The 16,681-nt window shown below is 48.7% G+C and overlaps 1 protein-coding gene across 1 annotated transcript in view; it reads left to right on the top strand.

Moving 5' to 3' along the window:
• The window catches only part of MYO5B (myosin VB), a 373,495-nt gene that overhangs the window by 289,607 nt on the left and 67,207 nt on the right, over positions 1 to 16,681 (top strand). The window contains exon 17 of the mRNA XM_024756795.1: positions 4,250 to 4,336. Coding sequence (XP_024612563.1) covers positions 4,250 to 4,336 — 87 coding nt within the window. The remainder of the gene's footprint in view (positions 1 to 4,249; positions 4,337 to 16,681) is intronic.

Here is a 16,681-nt window from a genome sequence, read left to right as displayed (position 1 = left end):
GCCTGCGCGTCCAGAGCCTGTGCTCCGCAACGGGAGAGGCCACAACAGTGAGAGGCCCGCGTACCACAAAAAAAATAAATAAATTAAAAAAATTAAAAAAAAAAAAAAATATATATATATATATATAATGTTGTTGACATTCTGGAAGGAAAGTGCTATATCCCTCCTCCCATCCCCTAAAACTAGGTTTCTCAACCTCAGCACTCTTGACATTTTGGCCCAGGGAATTCTTTGCTGTGGGGTGTCCTGTGCGCTGGAAGAAGCTTAGCAGCATCCCCGGCCTCTGCCCACTAGATGGGAACATCCCTACTATTGTGACAACTAAAAATGTTTTAAAGCATCACCACATGTTCCTTGGAGGGCAGAATTGCCCCCAGTGGAGAGCCGCTGTCCTGCACTGAATGCTTTGTTAGCATCTCTTTTATAAAAGTCTTTCTCTCTACCTCTTCCTGTATTCAGAAACCATCTGTCCTGAGCACTGGGCTAGGACAGGTGGAATGACAGTGAATAAGACGTAGCCTTCATCCTTAAGGAGTTGCCAGCCACAAATAACTGTTGACCACATGGAAGGAGTGACTGTCAGTGGGTCTGTAGAAGCCACAGCAGCATGGAGGCGAGAGGGCGTGAAGTGTCCAGGAAGGAGGTGGCCTGGGGTGTGTGTGATCATCTGGGGTGGCTCGTCGGAGGAACTGGCCAGGTTTCCTGAAGGCCAGTCCACGGATCTTAGAAGCGGGTGGTCCTGAGCACCTCGGACTCCTGCGTGTTGCGCGCACAGCACCGCAGAGCCCCAGGCAGCCTGTGTGGAAATCAACCAGGCGGCACCACGGGCGGAGGTCTCACTCTGCGTCCAGCAAGCTTCCGGCTCTGCTGAACCTGCACAGTTTATTGAGAGGAGAGAATAACCCTGCATTTCAGCAGTTGGACCCTTACATATCTTTGGTAATTTTTCAGTCCAGACTTAGGTGTTGCTTGTCTGCACTGTGGCCCTCCCAAACTTAATAGGTGGAAGGGCTGGTCTTCACTCCCAGTTACTGGTAACTAATGCAGGGAGGCAGACTGAGAGAGTTTAACAGTGAGTTTTCTTTACTATCAGGGAGATAAGATTAAGGTACAGAAGGCTGGCAGGCTTTACGTGTCCCCTGGGGGGTGTGGACAGGAGAGGGTCATGGCAGTATCTTCTTGGTATACTGTCTTCTTGGGTTTTTTCTAACAGCTTCCTCTCTTTTACGTCACTCGATCATTACAACAAACCAGTGGATTAGACTTGGGCAGATATTCTCAGCTCTCATTGAATGAGTGAGGAAGACGAGGTCCAGAGAGAGTGTTTTGCCCAAGGTGACATTAGCTGCTGGTGTCAGAGCTAAGGCCAGTCCAAGTTCCCCTTCAGCCTTGCTCGTTTCCCCCACCACGGGGAAGAGGATGTGTGAAGAAGGACGGGATTTTGCTGAGGTCATCAAGAAGCAGGGAAGAATGTTAAAGCTGAGTTCAAAATTTATTTGTCACATGCCTTCCATGGGACCAACTCGGTGTGTGGGCCCCAAGAGAAGACGTTTCCCCCAAAGAGCTTCCACAGCACTGCATGGGAGCAGGGGTCATGTTCCCAAGCCACTCTCCAGCCGTCAGACAGGACCTGGTTCAGGGCTGGCATGCCCAGTTTTCACAGACATGATACCGGGGTCCAGAGCAGGAGGAGATGGGGGTGCTGGGGAAGAGTAATAGTCCTTTGAAGGAGGGAAGGGCCTGTCAGTGACAGTTAGCTCATTTTTCCACCCAGGAAGCAGCAGGAGGTCGTGGAGGAAGTAGGGACCCCAGCTAGACCCACAGCTCACAAAGGACTAGAGGTCACAGATGCTCGCCAAGCATGCTGCCCGTCCCCACCATGTGCAGCAGGTTGAACTTGACCCCGTAGTTGTGGCAAACGAAGGGAAGAAGCCGATGGCCAGTCGACATCCCGGCTGCAGGGTGCCTCGAGGGAGAGGCTGCTGTGAGCAGAAAACCTTTCCCAAGGACAAGCACGTCCACGTTGCGTTCCTGACTCAGGGCCCAGCTGACCACTTGAGAGGCGAGAGGAGCAGAACCTGTAAACGGCAGAGGCTGCCTCCCAAAGGCCGCCTTGGATCTCTCGAGGTCACAGGCAGCCTTTATGTCCCTCGGACGTACAGCTTCTTATGAAACTGATCACCACTACCCTTATGAAGGTCCTCCTCAGATCCCAGAACTGAGCCGAATCCTGGGGCGGCCTCAGCAAAATTACAAAGTAGGTGGCATAGTAAGAGGTTCAGCCTACGGTCTAGTCTCGGCGCGAGTGTTTCCTTTCGTCCTGTAAGACCCTTCCTCTAAGGAGCTTCTTCTCTGCCTAAAAAAGATGAAATTAACTCCTCTGAAGTAACTGTTGGTGTCCAGGACTCTGCAGAATTCAGCGCTTAGTTGTGCCTTACACGCTCAAAGTGCCATGTTCACCCTGGGGCTGGAGTCATCAGGAAGACTGTATAGACGAGCTGGGTGTCCAAAGAAGGGAGGACTTGAGCAGGCAGGGGTAGGTGGGAGGAAGTCAGAGTGAGCCCAGGCCTGGAGGAGGACGAGGGCGTCTCCTGGGACGCCAAGCCCTGCGCATTGGAACCAAGAGAGTGCCCGGGGAAGGTCAGCTCGCTGTCTTCAGTCACTTGGAAAATGCCTGCTGTTTCCCCACCACCAAGTGCCCGCTGAGCCCAGGCCACTGCAGGGCACCATCTGCCTCAGTGGACTCCTGGGCCTCTGGCCCACGCGCAACTCAGAGTAGGAGAGCAACGTGACCAGGGGCCGAGCAGGTCGTAGAGATGGGAGGACAGAGAGGGTGTGTCCCATGGAGAGATGTGAATCGAGGGCAGTCGACCCCAGGCCACGTCCTTCCTACAGAATTCCAGAATCCTGAATGGGTCCAGCTGCTGGGAGAAGAGCATCTGGGGTTGTCCGGGAGCATGGCAGACAAATGTGGTGAGAGGTTGCCTGCTGAGCCCTCCTGGGTCCTAGAAGTAAAGAAGCTGCCATCTGCATTTACCCAACAGGGCAAGTAGGCTGCCCGACTGCCCGGCCAGGTGTGCGCTGAAGCCAGTACAATCCGCAGGATCCGGGGCTGAGTCTGGAGGGCCTCACCCCTGCCCTCCCTCCTCCCAGAGTGCAAGGAGCAAGAGGCCCTCGGCTTGTATCCAGGCTTCAGAACAGCCAGAAAGAAATGGAAACACTTATTCCTCATCCCAAATATAAATGATTAATTCTAGTGCAGCTTAATTCTTTCTCCACGAAGACTCCCTGATTACCCCAGCCAACCTCAACATCTTTCCCTCCAGTTTCTTTCAGCATTTTTACCACCTTTATCACATACTGCCTTGTGGTTTACTTCTTCTATACACTTCTCTTCAAGTGTGGATGCTCTTAGAAAATCCAGACCATGTCTGACTTTTTATTCCAGTGTCCTACTCAGTATATGTGTAGGACATACACGTATACCCAGACATACACATACACATATACCCAGAATAAAAGCTGGGTTTTCAGTGCTAGATGTAGCATTTTAGGGTGGGTGAGTTGTTGAAGTCATGGCTCATATCTCTAAAGACAGGAAGATAAAGTTCTTCATCTATATGATTCTTAACTGGGCACCTATCATGATAGTAGCTAACAACACGTGTGCCCTTATGTTCTGCCAGGCGCTGTTCTCACTGCTCTCATGGGCCATTACATTTCGTCTTCACACTAACCCTCTGAAAGGGGTGCTTCTACGATCCCCACTTGACAGATGAAGATACTGCCGTGCAAGTTTATGTTACTTGCCCCAAATCACACATGCAGCTATAAGTGATCACGTCATGATTCAAACCCAGGTCTGCGTGGCCTGAGACACTCCCCCTCTTAACTCTGGAGCCAAATAATGCTTGTGGTGCCGAGTGTGTATGATTTGGCCGTTGAATTAAGACAGATGCCCCTGTGTATGGAGATAATGAGGGAGGGCTCTGCAGAGGAAGCAGGAATGAGCCTTGGTGGGTGGGCAGAATGCGGGGGGCAGAGAAGAGGAGTGTCCCAGGTGCGAATAAGAATGTGCACAGACCTGAAGATGCTGAGATGGCTCACGTGCTGCCAGTCACTGTTCTTTAGTCTGTGCTTGGCCCCTGACCTTGAGCTCCAGGGTGCCTGTGCGGGAGGGGCGGGCTCTCCCCCTCCCTGTCCCACGCCTTTGCCGTGCGGCACTCACTGCTTGTCTTGTGCTTTTCAGCTTTGACCCGAAGAGAGCAGCGCAGCAGCTCCGAGCGTGCGGGGTGTTGGAGACCATTCGGATCAGCGCAGCTGGCTACCCGTCCAGGTACTGTGGCCCCTGGAGCCTGGCTCCCCAGGGAACCCTCTTACGTGCTGTCCCCCAAGACAGAGCCTCCAGAAATGTTCCCCAACACTGAGGGCTCAAGCAGGGCGCTGACAGACAGAATTTCAGTAGCTTGGGCTGAGAAATATGGGTGTCAACGGTAACATCCTCCTGGACAGCTTTTCAGATTTCAACTTGGCATTGGTCTGGGTGTCAAGCTGGCTGGAGTCGCCAAGGGGATTTCTCCTGTGCCCAAGTCCTACCTTGTCCTCTTTACCTTTTGCTTGTTTGTTCTTTATTGTGGCAAAATACACTAACATTTACCGTCTTAATCATTTTTAAGTGTACAGTTCAGTGGTACTAAGTCCATTCCTACTTGTACAACCGTCACCACTATTCATCCACAGAACTCTTTCAGCCTGCAAAACTGAAACTGTACCCATTAAGCACTACTCACCATTGCCTCCATTGGCAGCCAGCATTCTACTTTCTGTCTCTGTGATTTTGATGACTCTACACTGATGATTCGTGTAAGTGGAATCATGCAGTACTTGTCTTTTAGTGCGTGGCCTATTTCACTTCTCATAATGTCTTTAAAATTCATCCATGTTGTAGCATGTGTCAGAACTTCCTTTTCTAAGGCTGAATAATATTCCCTTATATGTAGAGACCACATCTTGTTTATCTATTCATCTGTCAATGGACCCCTTTACCTTTTCATATAGAATCAGATATATGATGGTAAATGTCATTTCTTTGAGCTAAAAGACCGCTGTCACGATCTAATTTGCATTGTGGATAGGCCATTGAGCCACCCCAGTGTCTGTTGAAGCTGTGCCAAGACCGTGGATTCCCTCTGCTGGACACTGGCCTGCAATAGGGGCGGGGTACGGATAGCGATCAACTAGCCCCCGTGAAATCACGTAAGCCAAACATCTTCTGCCAGGAACTGGAGCTGAACAGGGCACTGTAGCAACCCAGAGCCTGTGGTATTTTCCACAGGGACCCACCTGTCTGAAGAAGGTCCCCTAAGTGACAGAAGGAGGAAGGAGCCAGAAATGGGGAGGAGGAGAGGCAGCCCAGCCCCGCTCCTGCCATCTCCACCTGGCACTTTCCCACTGCAGCTGAGGAAACATTCATATGCAGTGGTCAGTTACCCAGAAACAACTTAACCATCAACGGCTCCCAGATGTTGCACCTGGGAAGGAAGTTGTTGATGGAATTAGGAATTTGCATTTGACCTGGAAGGTGCAAAGAACTGTCACTAATCTGCAACATCCGTGCAGCTTCTCAAAACCCAGCAGGTTCAAGCATTGCTCAGAATGATCTGCTCCAGCTGGAGGTAGAAGGCTGCTATTACTGTCTTTCAACCACATCTCTCTTCTTAGAAAACAGACAAGGAGTGTCCTGGGGCTCCATCTCATTTTTGGACCTTGGGGTCTGAACACATCTGGCTGACAACTCCACGATTAATGAGGTGGGCCATGCTTGCCCCTCTTAGGTGAAGGCTCTGTGCCCCTTCTTCCTGCCCTGCAGCATCCACATCGCCTTTTGATTGAGCGGAAGGGGCTCAGGCTGCGGGCACAGTGGTTCAATCTTGAGTTCAAGTATTGTAGCCTGGCTGATTGGATGGCCTTTCAGTGGTGCTCCAAGCACAGGGTTCAGACCAGGCATAGTTTGTTCCACTTAAGAACTTGACAAGGACGCTAGGGAGCTGTCGAGCCACTGGTTTTCAAACCGTGTTCCACTGGCAGCCGGGCCCCACTCCGGCTCCTGGCTCTTCTCTCTGCTGGGCTCCCGGGAAGGTTTCTTTAATCCCGCATCTTGAGTCCAGTGTCTCTCAAAACTGCATCGCAACCCACTAGTGGGTCAGGAAAGCAATTTAATGGGCTGTGGCCAACATCTTGTTTGTTTAACGAAATAACTTCAGATGGAAAATAGAAGGTGGCAGTTTGCGGCAAAAGTGTGTTGTGGCCTGAACTCACTTTAGCAGTACGTGTAGGTGTGGGTGCTTCCTGATTTAAGATGCATCTTCACCAGGGAGGCCCCGAGAAGGAAGTGAGCTGCCCAGGGTCACCAGCTGGCTGTGCTCGGGCTGGACTAGAATCACCCTGCCCTGCTCTGCCGGGTGGTGGTTGGCAAACATCTTAACTGCTTACGTCAGTGAAGCGTTTCTTCACTCTTCTTCCAAACAGGTGTCTCGGAGGAGTGCGGGGACAGGTGGGGTCCTGTGGGCTGGGCCCAGGCTGGAGGCCTGGTGTGGAGCTGCTCCCTGCCCTCTCCAGCTTGTAAATAAAAGACCAGACTGCAGAAGCGCGGCCTGGACTGGAGCCATCAGAACCTGGTGGTTGGACCTTGGGCCTCAGAGTCAGGCCTAGATTTCAGTGTCAGCTCCCAGACTCCTAGGCTGGGTGACCACAGGCGAGTAAATTAATCTCTCTGAGCCTGGGTTCCCTCACTATTTAGTAGAATGGTCATACTTACATCATGGACTGTTGTGATAAATGAGGTAATGCATCTGAAGTCCTCAGCACAGTGCCAGGCACATAAGCATTTAATAACATATTTATTCCTCATCCAGATATGAGTGAGAAGCTGCATCCTTTTGGGGTAATTATCAGGGTAGGACATGTCTATATCAGACATTTCTAGCTTTGTTTTTGTGAAATCCTAATGTACCTGGTCACCTCAAAAGAGCATTTTGGAGTTCTCAGAATTCTCCAAGCAACTGAAAAGGTCAGTCTAAGAATTGTCTAAGGTACGTCAAAACAGAATAGAGCTGAGATGTCCCATGTTAAACTGTTGAGGGTCCCTGTGCAGGAAACTTAGGGATCACGGGTCCTCACAAGCATACCTGTGCTGTATGAGGTCTGGAGGTAAGCAGAGAAACCCAGGCGCTCATCTTTTTGTGTAACATATAATGGGTGCTAATGCTGGGCCTGTCCAATGGGAGACGTGAACATTGGGACCCTTTGAAAATGAGATAGTCTAAGGTAGATGGAAGCTTGGGGACCCGTCTCAGTATACAAGGAGCACCCTGTTTCGCCAAGAACTTTCTAACAGAATGAATTGTTTAATAGTAGGACAAATGGCTTGCAGAGGGCATGACCCTCTTTTCTTGGAGAACGTCAAGGAAAGGCTAGAAGTCTTTGAGTCTGACATGCTGAACTGTAGACCATGCTTCAGGCAGAGGCCCCTGCTCATCTCTGTCATCTCCGATTCACCCATGGAGCTTCCTCGCAGCCTCACTGTGAAATCAATCGGAGTGACAGCGTGTGCCACCCACTGGTTTTGCTGACACAGTACAAAACCATCTGTTTTGGAGGTGGAAGAGGAAGGGGAGAGTGTTTTACTCCTGTGGTCTCCCATGAGTTTTTGTAGCATGAGAAGGTTTTCTTGCCTTCATGGTATCCCTTTCTCCTGTTAATCTGTCCTTCCACAGCATGTCTCATCCTGTATCGAGCATCTAGCTCCATGCCGATTGCTCTGAGGGGATTCAGGATGTAAGGCATGGCCTCTGCCCACCAGGAGCTCACAGTCTAGGAGGAGTGAGTGCTACACGCCTAAAGCAGTTAGAGAAAAACTAACTGTTGTAGGTGCAAGTTTAGGAGGAAACATGTCTTCATGGAGGAGGTAAGACGTGAGCTGGGCCTTGAAGGGTGAGGAGTATTCGAATTGATGAGGAGGCAGCCGGAGGTTACGGCCAGTCAGGGCGCGGCATGTGGTCCAGGTCTGGAAGGGGTGGTAGGTTGCTCTTCCTGTCCAGTGATGGGGGAGATCAGCTCAGTGCCTGTTCCCCCTGCTCAGTCCTCCAGTCTTAGCGTGCCAGGGCTGCTTTTCGCCTCATCCAGACAGCCCCTTCCTTGGCAGCCAAGAGAACGCATTCCCTCCGAGTCTTTCGATTCATATGGAGAACCACTTCTGCTGTTCATTCTACCTGGCTGCAGACAGAGTTGCCGGTGAAGTGGAGACGCCCACAGACTTGCTGGCCTCTTGCGGGGCAGCTGACGGGTGTCTTTCCCTTCCTCCCTAATTGTTTCAGACTTATTCCCAGCAGATAATTACAAGGGCATCTGTACTTTTTGCTTTTGTAATTGCAAAACACAGTTGGATGATGGAAAGGTATTGTAGGGAAGGAAAGAAAGCCTGGTATTTTCTGGTATCACAGAAGATGTTACTTAATGCTGTGATTTAAATATTTGGGATTAGATCCAGAACACTGCGTTCCGTATCCTCCTCCTGTTTGCTATCGTAGCAGATTTTGCTGAAGGGTCAAAGAGAGGATTTCCTCCCCAAACTGCCGTTTGAGACACTAACTTTTGGAAAGCGGCACCATAGTGTTGTGACGCTTTTGTTAGTGTCGAGACGGAGTTGAATCAACCATATTATTTCAGTTGGACCCTAACTTCCCCCACCGCCAAGTCACAGCACCTCGGGTGGCATTTCTTTGGAAGGTGAGTGGTGAGAGGGAAGGGCTGCGGGGCAAACCGCCACACCCGGAGTCTCTGGCTCTGCACGTGGCCTGACTTTCGGTACCTGCCAGCCTTGGTAGCCACGTGGAGTGACCTCGCTGGTTGAAAACAAAATGCTACCTAACTGCTTCATCCAGAAGCCTGGTGTGTGTCTGCTGTGTCTGGGGGTGAAGTGAGTGAGGTTTAACGGATACTGCGTGCCTGTCAAGGTGTTTGCCACTGAAGGAAACACACAGGTGTCACGTGTGCTCCCTCAGTGTAGAGGTGAGCAGTCATTTTGTTGACCTGACTCGAGGAGACCTTTGTGGGACCAGAGGGTCATCACAAAAAGACTTCAGCTTCCGTGGCTGCTGAGACTCAGTGCAGCCAAGTGATGTCACGTGCATGAGCTCGTCAGGCAGCCATAGCTTTGCACAGCTGTCTCCAAAGGAAACTTGAATGGCTTCTTTGATTACGGGGATTACAACTCATAACATTTTCCTACATTTTTCCTCCTTCTGTGGCCACAGGGCAGGTATCACTTTACAGGGAAGAACATGGCAAAGGGAAAGGGAACGCATGGTCCAGGGTGGCAGGGACTTGTGATGAAATGTCCAGAGGGCTCTTCCCCAAGGAGCCTGAGCCAAAAGCAGCCCTTTTCAGCTGGGATCTCAGGCCAGGTCCCTGCATCCAGCCTACCGATGCCCTGCGTGTGGAGCTCTTAGCCCTGTTCTGAAATTAATGGATGCCAGTGCCCACACAGTCCACCAAGCCAGAGAGGAGGAATGCAGAGTCACTGGCCAGCCGCGGCCTCTGGCGCTCCCTCACCCTGGTCTCAGGCTTCAGTATACCTGTCTGTTTTTATCCTCCCTAAGAACTATGGCCCTCTGTGAGTCTGATTTAAAATGAAAATGTATCACTCAAGTTGAAATGCGACAGTGGCTAAGATAAATGTCCGTGACCACGTCCATAAAGCACCGTGATAAATGCGCTGTCCAGTAAGACAAGCTCGTCCCCCAGCACCTGACTCCCAGCCCCCCCGCCAGGTGTCTTACACCTGTGCAGTCACCTGTCTCCCTCCTCGGGGGGCTTCAGAGCAGCTTTATGTCCTGGAGGAATTGTGAAGCAAATTCCACTTAAGCAAAACAAGCGTGTGGTGGGGGCGAGGAGAGAGGGGAGCTGCTTGAATATGCAGTATTTATATCCTAGGAAAAAAACTCACCGGTAACTCTTCACTCTACCTCACAGTCACATCAGAAAAACTCATTGGTGCTTTCCAAAAAGACTTCCACTCCTTCCCCAGCTTCACCCCGCTGCCCCATAGGGACTAAATAGCATAGGATTGGAGAACTGGATGGAGGCTTGAGAAATTGCTCCGTTCACCTTCCTGTTTAATCATGATTAAACAAACAGACACATAGTTACTCACCTTGCTCTTAAAAATCCTACCGAGAAAGAAGAATGTAGAACTTATTTTGCAGCAAAATAATTTTTTATCTCGGCTCTTCCTGCCCTTAGTTCTGGCCCTTTCTCCCCTGAGCACTGTGCTCATTTCCGGGCACCAGGGTCTGACACAGGGTTCTTGACCACGGCTGCACATCACGGTCATGTGGAAGCGTTCCCAGAAGCCAGGAGCCGCCTCAGACTCAGAAACTGCCTTCGACAAGATTTCCCAGGTGATTTTTAGATGCATCCTGCCCTACAGCTGTCGCCCAGAAGCAAGTGTTGGCCCCTGGTAAACCACAGCCACTTGACTGTCTGAGGGCAGTGCAGGACGCCTAGATTTGCCTCTGTCCTCATGGCGTCTCGGCTCCAGCATGGAGCCAGTGGGGAAGGCTTGTGTCTCCCTTCCCCTGCAGTAGGGCTTAGCGACCTTCAGACCCAGGGCCACCTTGGGGTCTCAGCCTGTGTTCCCCTGAGAGGCCCAGGACGTACGTGGGGGATAAAGGGAGAGGCAAATACGAGGTATCCGTGGCGGGGTGAGAACCCTGTCACCTTTGCACTGGGAACCCATGCACGAGTATCATCTTTCTAGAAATTTGCCTATTCTGGATATTTCATACAAATGGAATCACACATGTGATCAACATGTGGCCTTTTATGTCAGGTTTCTTACACTTAGGATGATATTTTCAAGGTTCGTCCATCTTGTAGCATGCATCAGAACGTTTTTCCTTTATAATGCTAAAATAACACTATTTTATTGTAAGAATACACCACATTTTATTTTACCCATTCATCAGTTGATGGGCATTTGGATTTAAAAAAAAATTTTTTAACATCTTTGTTAGAGTATAATTGCTTTACAGTGGTGTGTCAGTTTCTGCTTTATAACGAAGTGAATCAGTTATACATATACATATGTTCCCGTATCTCTTCCTTCTTGCGTCTCCCTCCCTCCCTCCCACACTCCCTATCCCACCCCTCTTGGTGGTCACAAAGCACTGAGCTGATCTTCCTGTGCTATGCAGCTGCTTCCCATAGCTATCTATTTTACGTTTGGTAGTGTATATATGTCCATGCCACTCTCTCACTTTGTCCCAGCTTACCCTTCCCCCTCCCCGTGTCCTCAAGTCCATGCCCTAATAGGTCTGTGTCTTTATTCCCGTCTTGACCCTAGGTTCTTCTGACCATTTTCTTTTTTTTCTCTTTCTGACTTACTTCACTCTTTATGACAGTCTCTAGGTCCATCCACCTCACTACAAATAACTCAGTTTTGTTTCTTTTTATGGCTTTGATTTGAGTCTTCTCCCTTTTTTTCTTGATGAGTCTGGCTAATGTTTTATCAATTTTGTTTATCTTCTCAAAGAACCAGGTTTCAGTTTTATTGATCTTTGCTATCGTTTCCTTCATTTCTTTTTCATTTATTTCTGATCTGATCTTTATGATTTCTTTCCTTCTGCTAACTTTGGGGTTTTTTTGTTCTTCTTTCTCTAATTGTTTTAGGTGTAAGGTTAGGTTGTTTATTTGAGATGTTTCTTATTTCTTAAGGTAGGCTTGTATAGCTATAAACTTCCCTCTTGGAACTACTTTTGCTGCATCCCATAGCTTTTGGGTTGTTGTGTGTTCATTGTCATTTGTTTCTAGGTATTTTTGATTTCCTTTCTGATTTCTTCGGTGATCTCTTGGTTATTAAGTAGTGTGTTGTTTAGCCTCCATGTGTTTGTATTTCTTACAGAGTTTTTCCTGTAATTGATATGTAGTCTCATAGCATTGTGGTCGGAAAAGATACTTGATACGATTTCAATTTTCCTAAATTTACCAAGCCTTGATTTGTGCCCCAAGATATGATCTATCCAGGAGAATGTTCCATGAGCACTTGAGAAGCATGTGTATTCTGTTGTTTTTGGATGGAATGTCCTATAAATATCAATTAAGTGCATCTTGTTTAATGTATCATTTAAAGCTTGTGTTTTTTATTTATTTTCATTTTGGATGATCTGTCCATTGGTGAAAGTGGGGTGTTAAAGTCCCCTACTATGATTGTGTTACTGTCGATTTCCCCTTTTATGGCTGTTAGTATTTGCCTTATGTATTGAGCTGCTTCTTTGTTGGGTGCATAAGTATTTACAATTGTTATATCTTCTTCTTGGATTGATCCGTTGATCATTATGTAGTGTCCTTCTTTGTCTCTTGTAATAGTCTTTGTTTTAAAGTCTATTTTGTCTGATATGAGAATTGCTACTCCAGCTTTCTTTTGATTTCCATTTGCATGGAATATCTTTTTCCGTCCCCTCACTTTCAGTCTGTATGTGTCCCTAGGTCTGAAGTGGGTCTCTGGTAGACAGCATATATACGGGTCTCGTTTTTGTATGGACATTTGGATTATTTCCACTTCTTAACATGTATGAATAATACTGCTCTGAATATTCATGCACATAGTTTTGTATGCATGTATATTTTATTTCTCCTATTTATACCTAGAGGTAGGATTGCTGGGTAATATGATAACTCTTTACTCTTTCAAGAAACTGCCACTGTTTTCCAGCATGGCTGCGCCATTCTACATTCTCACCAGCAATGGATGGGGCTTCCCATATCTATACATTCTTGCCAACACTTGCTATTGTCTGTCTTTTTTGTTATAGCCATCCTAGTGGGTGTCAAGTGGCATCCCACTGTGATTTGATTTGCATTTCTCTGATGATTAATGAAGTTGAGCATCGTTCCATGTGCTTATTGGCCACTCGTATATCTTCTTTGGAGAAATGGTATGCAAATCACTTGCCCATATTTAAATTGGGTTAGTTGTCTCTTTGGTGTTGAGTTGTAGGAGTTCTTTACATATTCTAGATACTAGATCCTTACCAGATATATGACTGGCAAATATTTTCTCACATTCTGTTGGGTGTCTTTTCACTTTCTTGATAGTGTCCTTTGAAGCATAATAGCTTTTCATTTAGCAAGAGTCCAGTGTATCTATTTTTTCCTCTGAGATTGTTTGCCCAATCCAAGTTCACAAAGATTTACACCTATGTTTTCTTCTGAGAGTTTTATAGGTTTAGGTTTTTAATCCATTTTGCGTTAATTTATGTGTATTGTGAAGTAGAGGTCCGACCTCATCCTTTTGCATACAGATACCAGTTGTGCCAGCACCATTTGTTGAAAAGACCATATTGACTCTTGGTAGGCAAGATAAGGGGGTATCACCCCATTTTAGGATGACAAAACAGATCCTTTAAGAGTTAAGTGATCAGATTAAATCCTCACAGATAGCAAGGGGTGGAGTTGTCATACCACACGGCCAGGGGTTAAGGATGCCTTCACTTGTGAGTCTTCTACAAAGTGCCCTCTCCTCTGACTTCAGTCTCTTGTGTTCCTTGGAAAATTTTGTCCATCCTTGATACAGTTCCAAGGAAAACTCCTGCATGCAACATCATTTATTTCTCCGCTGGGTTGTTTCTTCAAAACAGAGAACAAGAGAAGAGTATGGTGCTTGGTGTCTATCATGAAAATTGTTTCTGCAACTCGTATCTAGACAGACTCTGTTGGTCCTGGTTAACGGGCATCTCAGCATGGCTAAACACCTCTGCCCCACAAATGTCTGTTGGCCCGTGTGTGAAACACTGGAGGGGACCAGCCCCCCGCCCCCGGCCCCTGGAGCTCACAGGCTCCTGAAGGTTCTCAAACTAGAAGAGAAGCATAACCCTTATGTTCCATGTCGGCATGACCAGGATCTTTGCCTAAGTTGAATGTCACAGGGCCGTGAGGTATGTCAAAGTACAGGTTAACCCACCTAATCCTGACCTGAAAAGCCCTGATGGTTTCGTCACCTTTTTCTTAGGGGTCCTTGTGATAACCTGACATGCCATCTTCAGGGATTCCTCTTGTGGCCTGATGTCAGAGAAGTTGTGTGACTTAGCCTCATACTCTGGTCTTACTGGAGAGATTCAGAGCTTGTCTATACCAGCCAGTCCCCGCATGAGGAAACCTGTCCAAGAGAAGGAAGCAAAGTGCCACCACCTTTGCAGATCCACCCCATTGTACACACTGGTCCATTGGGGCCCTGCAGGCAGGCGTGTTCTGTGGGGCGTCCCCACGTGTACATGTTAGGTACAGTATCGGGCTCCAGATGGGAACTCAGTCAAGCAAAACATCCCCCCACTGCATGTGCTCCACCACACACTGTCTTGAGGCCTGAGGAGCTTGTAACGAGGAAGCACCTTTCCAGACTGGTGGGCTCTGCTGAACCCTTGACCTGGGACAGCTCGTCCACCATGCGTGCTCCCACTTCTTCCCAGGAGCCGTCACAGGTCCTGGGCTTTCCCCACACCCAGCTGTGACGGCTCTACCGGTTGGCATGCCTGCTCCCCAGCAGACCAGAGACACTTAGGGTGTAGTAGGCCTCTATTTCGAAGAAAACATGATATTAAAGTCTGGGACATTCAGCCAGACCCCTGGCATGCGAGTCTGAATCCAGAGAGAACAGGGCTGAGTGAGTCCTGTCTCTGAGGCCCCTACGACTCCACATAGCCCAGGGTTGGGGCCACAGTTGAGGCCTGGAATACACTTAGGATGGGAGCTCTTCACCCACTGCTAATATGGAATAGAATGGAAGAGCAGCTGGGCCCAGGGTGGGCTTAAAAGACACCCCCAGGCCATCGGCCACAGAGATGCCTGGGAGAGGGTGTCTCCAGGGCCACCCAACGAGCGGGGGGTGGGACCGGAGGAAGCAGATTCACACTGCAGAGGTGGATGGCAGTCATGGTCCATTGTTCTTAAGGTTCCTTGGACTAGGACTGTGTTCTGTAACACACATTCCACACATGTTTGGGAACATTTTTGCATATCTTGATGAAGGGGGAGGTGGGTAATGGTGGAAAGATGCTCTGTGTCCTGGGGAACTGTCCCATACACTGAGGAAGGGTCTGCCCCAGAGCCATTCCTGCCCTCCTTGAGAAACTCTGGTAGAGAGAAAAGTTTAACACTGGGTTCCAGCCATTTTAAAGCTCAGAAAATACCGAGATTTTAAGATGTAGTAAGTGACTGCAGGTAAAGATACCATGCGTGATAGGCGCTGGGAGGTTTAAAAAAAGTATTGGAAGATGTATCCGAGCTTGGCCGAAGGAGGCACAAATCCAGCAGAGAAGCTAGCATGTACAAAAAAACATCCACAGTACAACGCAGAAAGCTCTGTGTCCCCCAGGGAAACGGGAATACTTCAAATGCTATGAGAGAGAGAGGTTTCGTGGTACATAAGCTCCAGGGGAAGCCTTGGGTACCTGTGGTGATAATAAGCGGTCTTTCCTAACTTTTACATGGGCACAGAAAACCTCCATCCAGATGTTCCTGCCAAAACAGAAAGTCTTGTTAAGAAATTCTACTTCTGGAAAAAGAATCACATATTCTATTTAGATTCCCTTGGGAGGTTTTCCTCTTACGGATGAGGGAGCCTTTCCTGTGAAGATTTCATTTCTAAGAGCACAGAGGTCCACAGAAAACGGAATCCACGTTTGATTCTGGGTCCTTTGGTGAAGGACACGTACATGCCCAGACCCTGTTGTGGTACTCCATGAGGGAGTGCCCACCCAAGCCCTTCTCTGCGGAAGGGCTGCGTTCTGCAGCATCCTCCTCCCCCATTGGTGTCACCTTGATGCAGGCATCTGAGGAAGCCTTTCAAAGAAAAGGGGCAGGGCTTGGATGGGAAGGGAGAGTCACTTAGGTCTTTAGGAAGCGTTGCAGCTTTCCAAACCCTCCACGTCCGTGAACTCACTGGCTATTGAAGTCCTGGGAGGTACTCGTGAGGTGGGTGATGTTCTCTCCACTTGCAGACAGGGGAGGTGAGGTGTCCAGTCTGTGACTTGCCTAAGGTCACACTGCCAGTCAGTGTCAGAGCGGGCTTCTCTGCTCCCGTCCTCCAAGTTTTTTCTGTATTGCGGTCACAGCTCCCTACTCCCTCGTCATCTCCTGGAGCCTGTAACCTTCCAGAGTTATAGAACTGTCAGCAGTAAGTGGTTTTCAAATTAGAAGCATTGAAGGTTTTTAGCCCAGTGAAACGCTGCTCTAATTATTTCCCCAGAGAAACTGCAAACTCATAGTGAGAAACAAGACAGATGACGACATGGCTAACCGAACTGCAGGAGGTAGAAAGTGGCCTCAGAAAGCCACGCTGAATGTGCTGAGCCACCTTGAAGGGAGAGCCCACACCCTGCTGGGCAGGCAGGAAGGAGTGCATGACCCGGGTGAAACACTGATGGTGGGCGTGGGGAGTAAGGACACTTTTCATTCTCTTGGATTCTTGCCCAGATCCATCTTGCCCCACGTGGAAGTATCAGTAAACAGAATGGTCTATGTTTAAAACTTGGGGGCTGGTGCAGAAAGAGCCTGGAAAAAATTCAACAGCGTTTGCATGTATTAAAAACAAAATGGGGCTTCCCTGGTGGCGCAGTGGTTGAGA

The sequence above is a fragment of the Neophocaena asiaeorientalis genome, unplaced genomic scaffold (genome assembly GCF_003031525.2).
Source record: "Neophocaena asiaeorientalis asiaeorientalis breed wild unplaced genomic scaffold, Neophocaena_asiaeorientalis_V1.1 scaffold133, whole genome shotgun sequence".
Taxonomy (NCBI): Eukaryota; Metazoa; Chordata; class Mammalia; order Artiodactyla; family Phocoenidae; genus Neophocaena; species Neophocaena asiaeorientalis.
The sequence above is the reverse complement of the archived record's forward strand: the minus strand, read 5'-3'. Positions and strand labels throughout refer to the sequence as shown.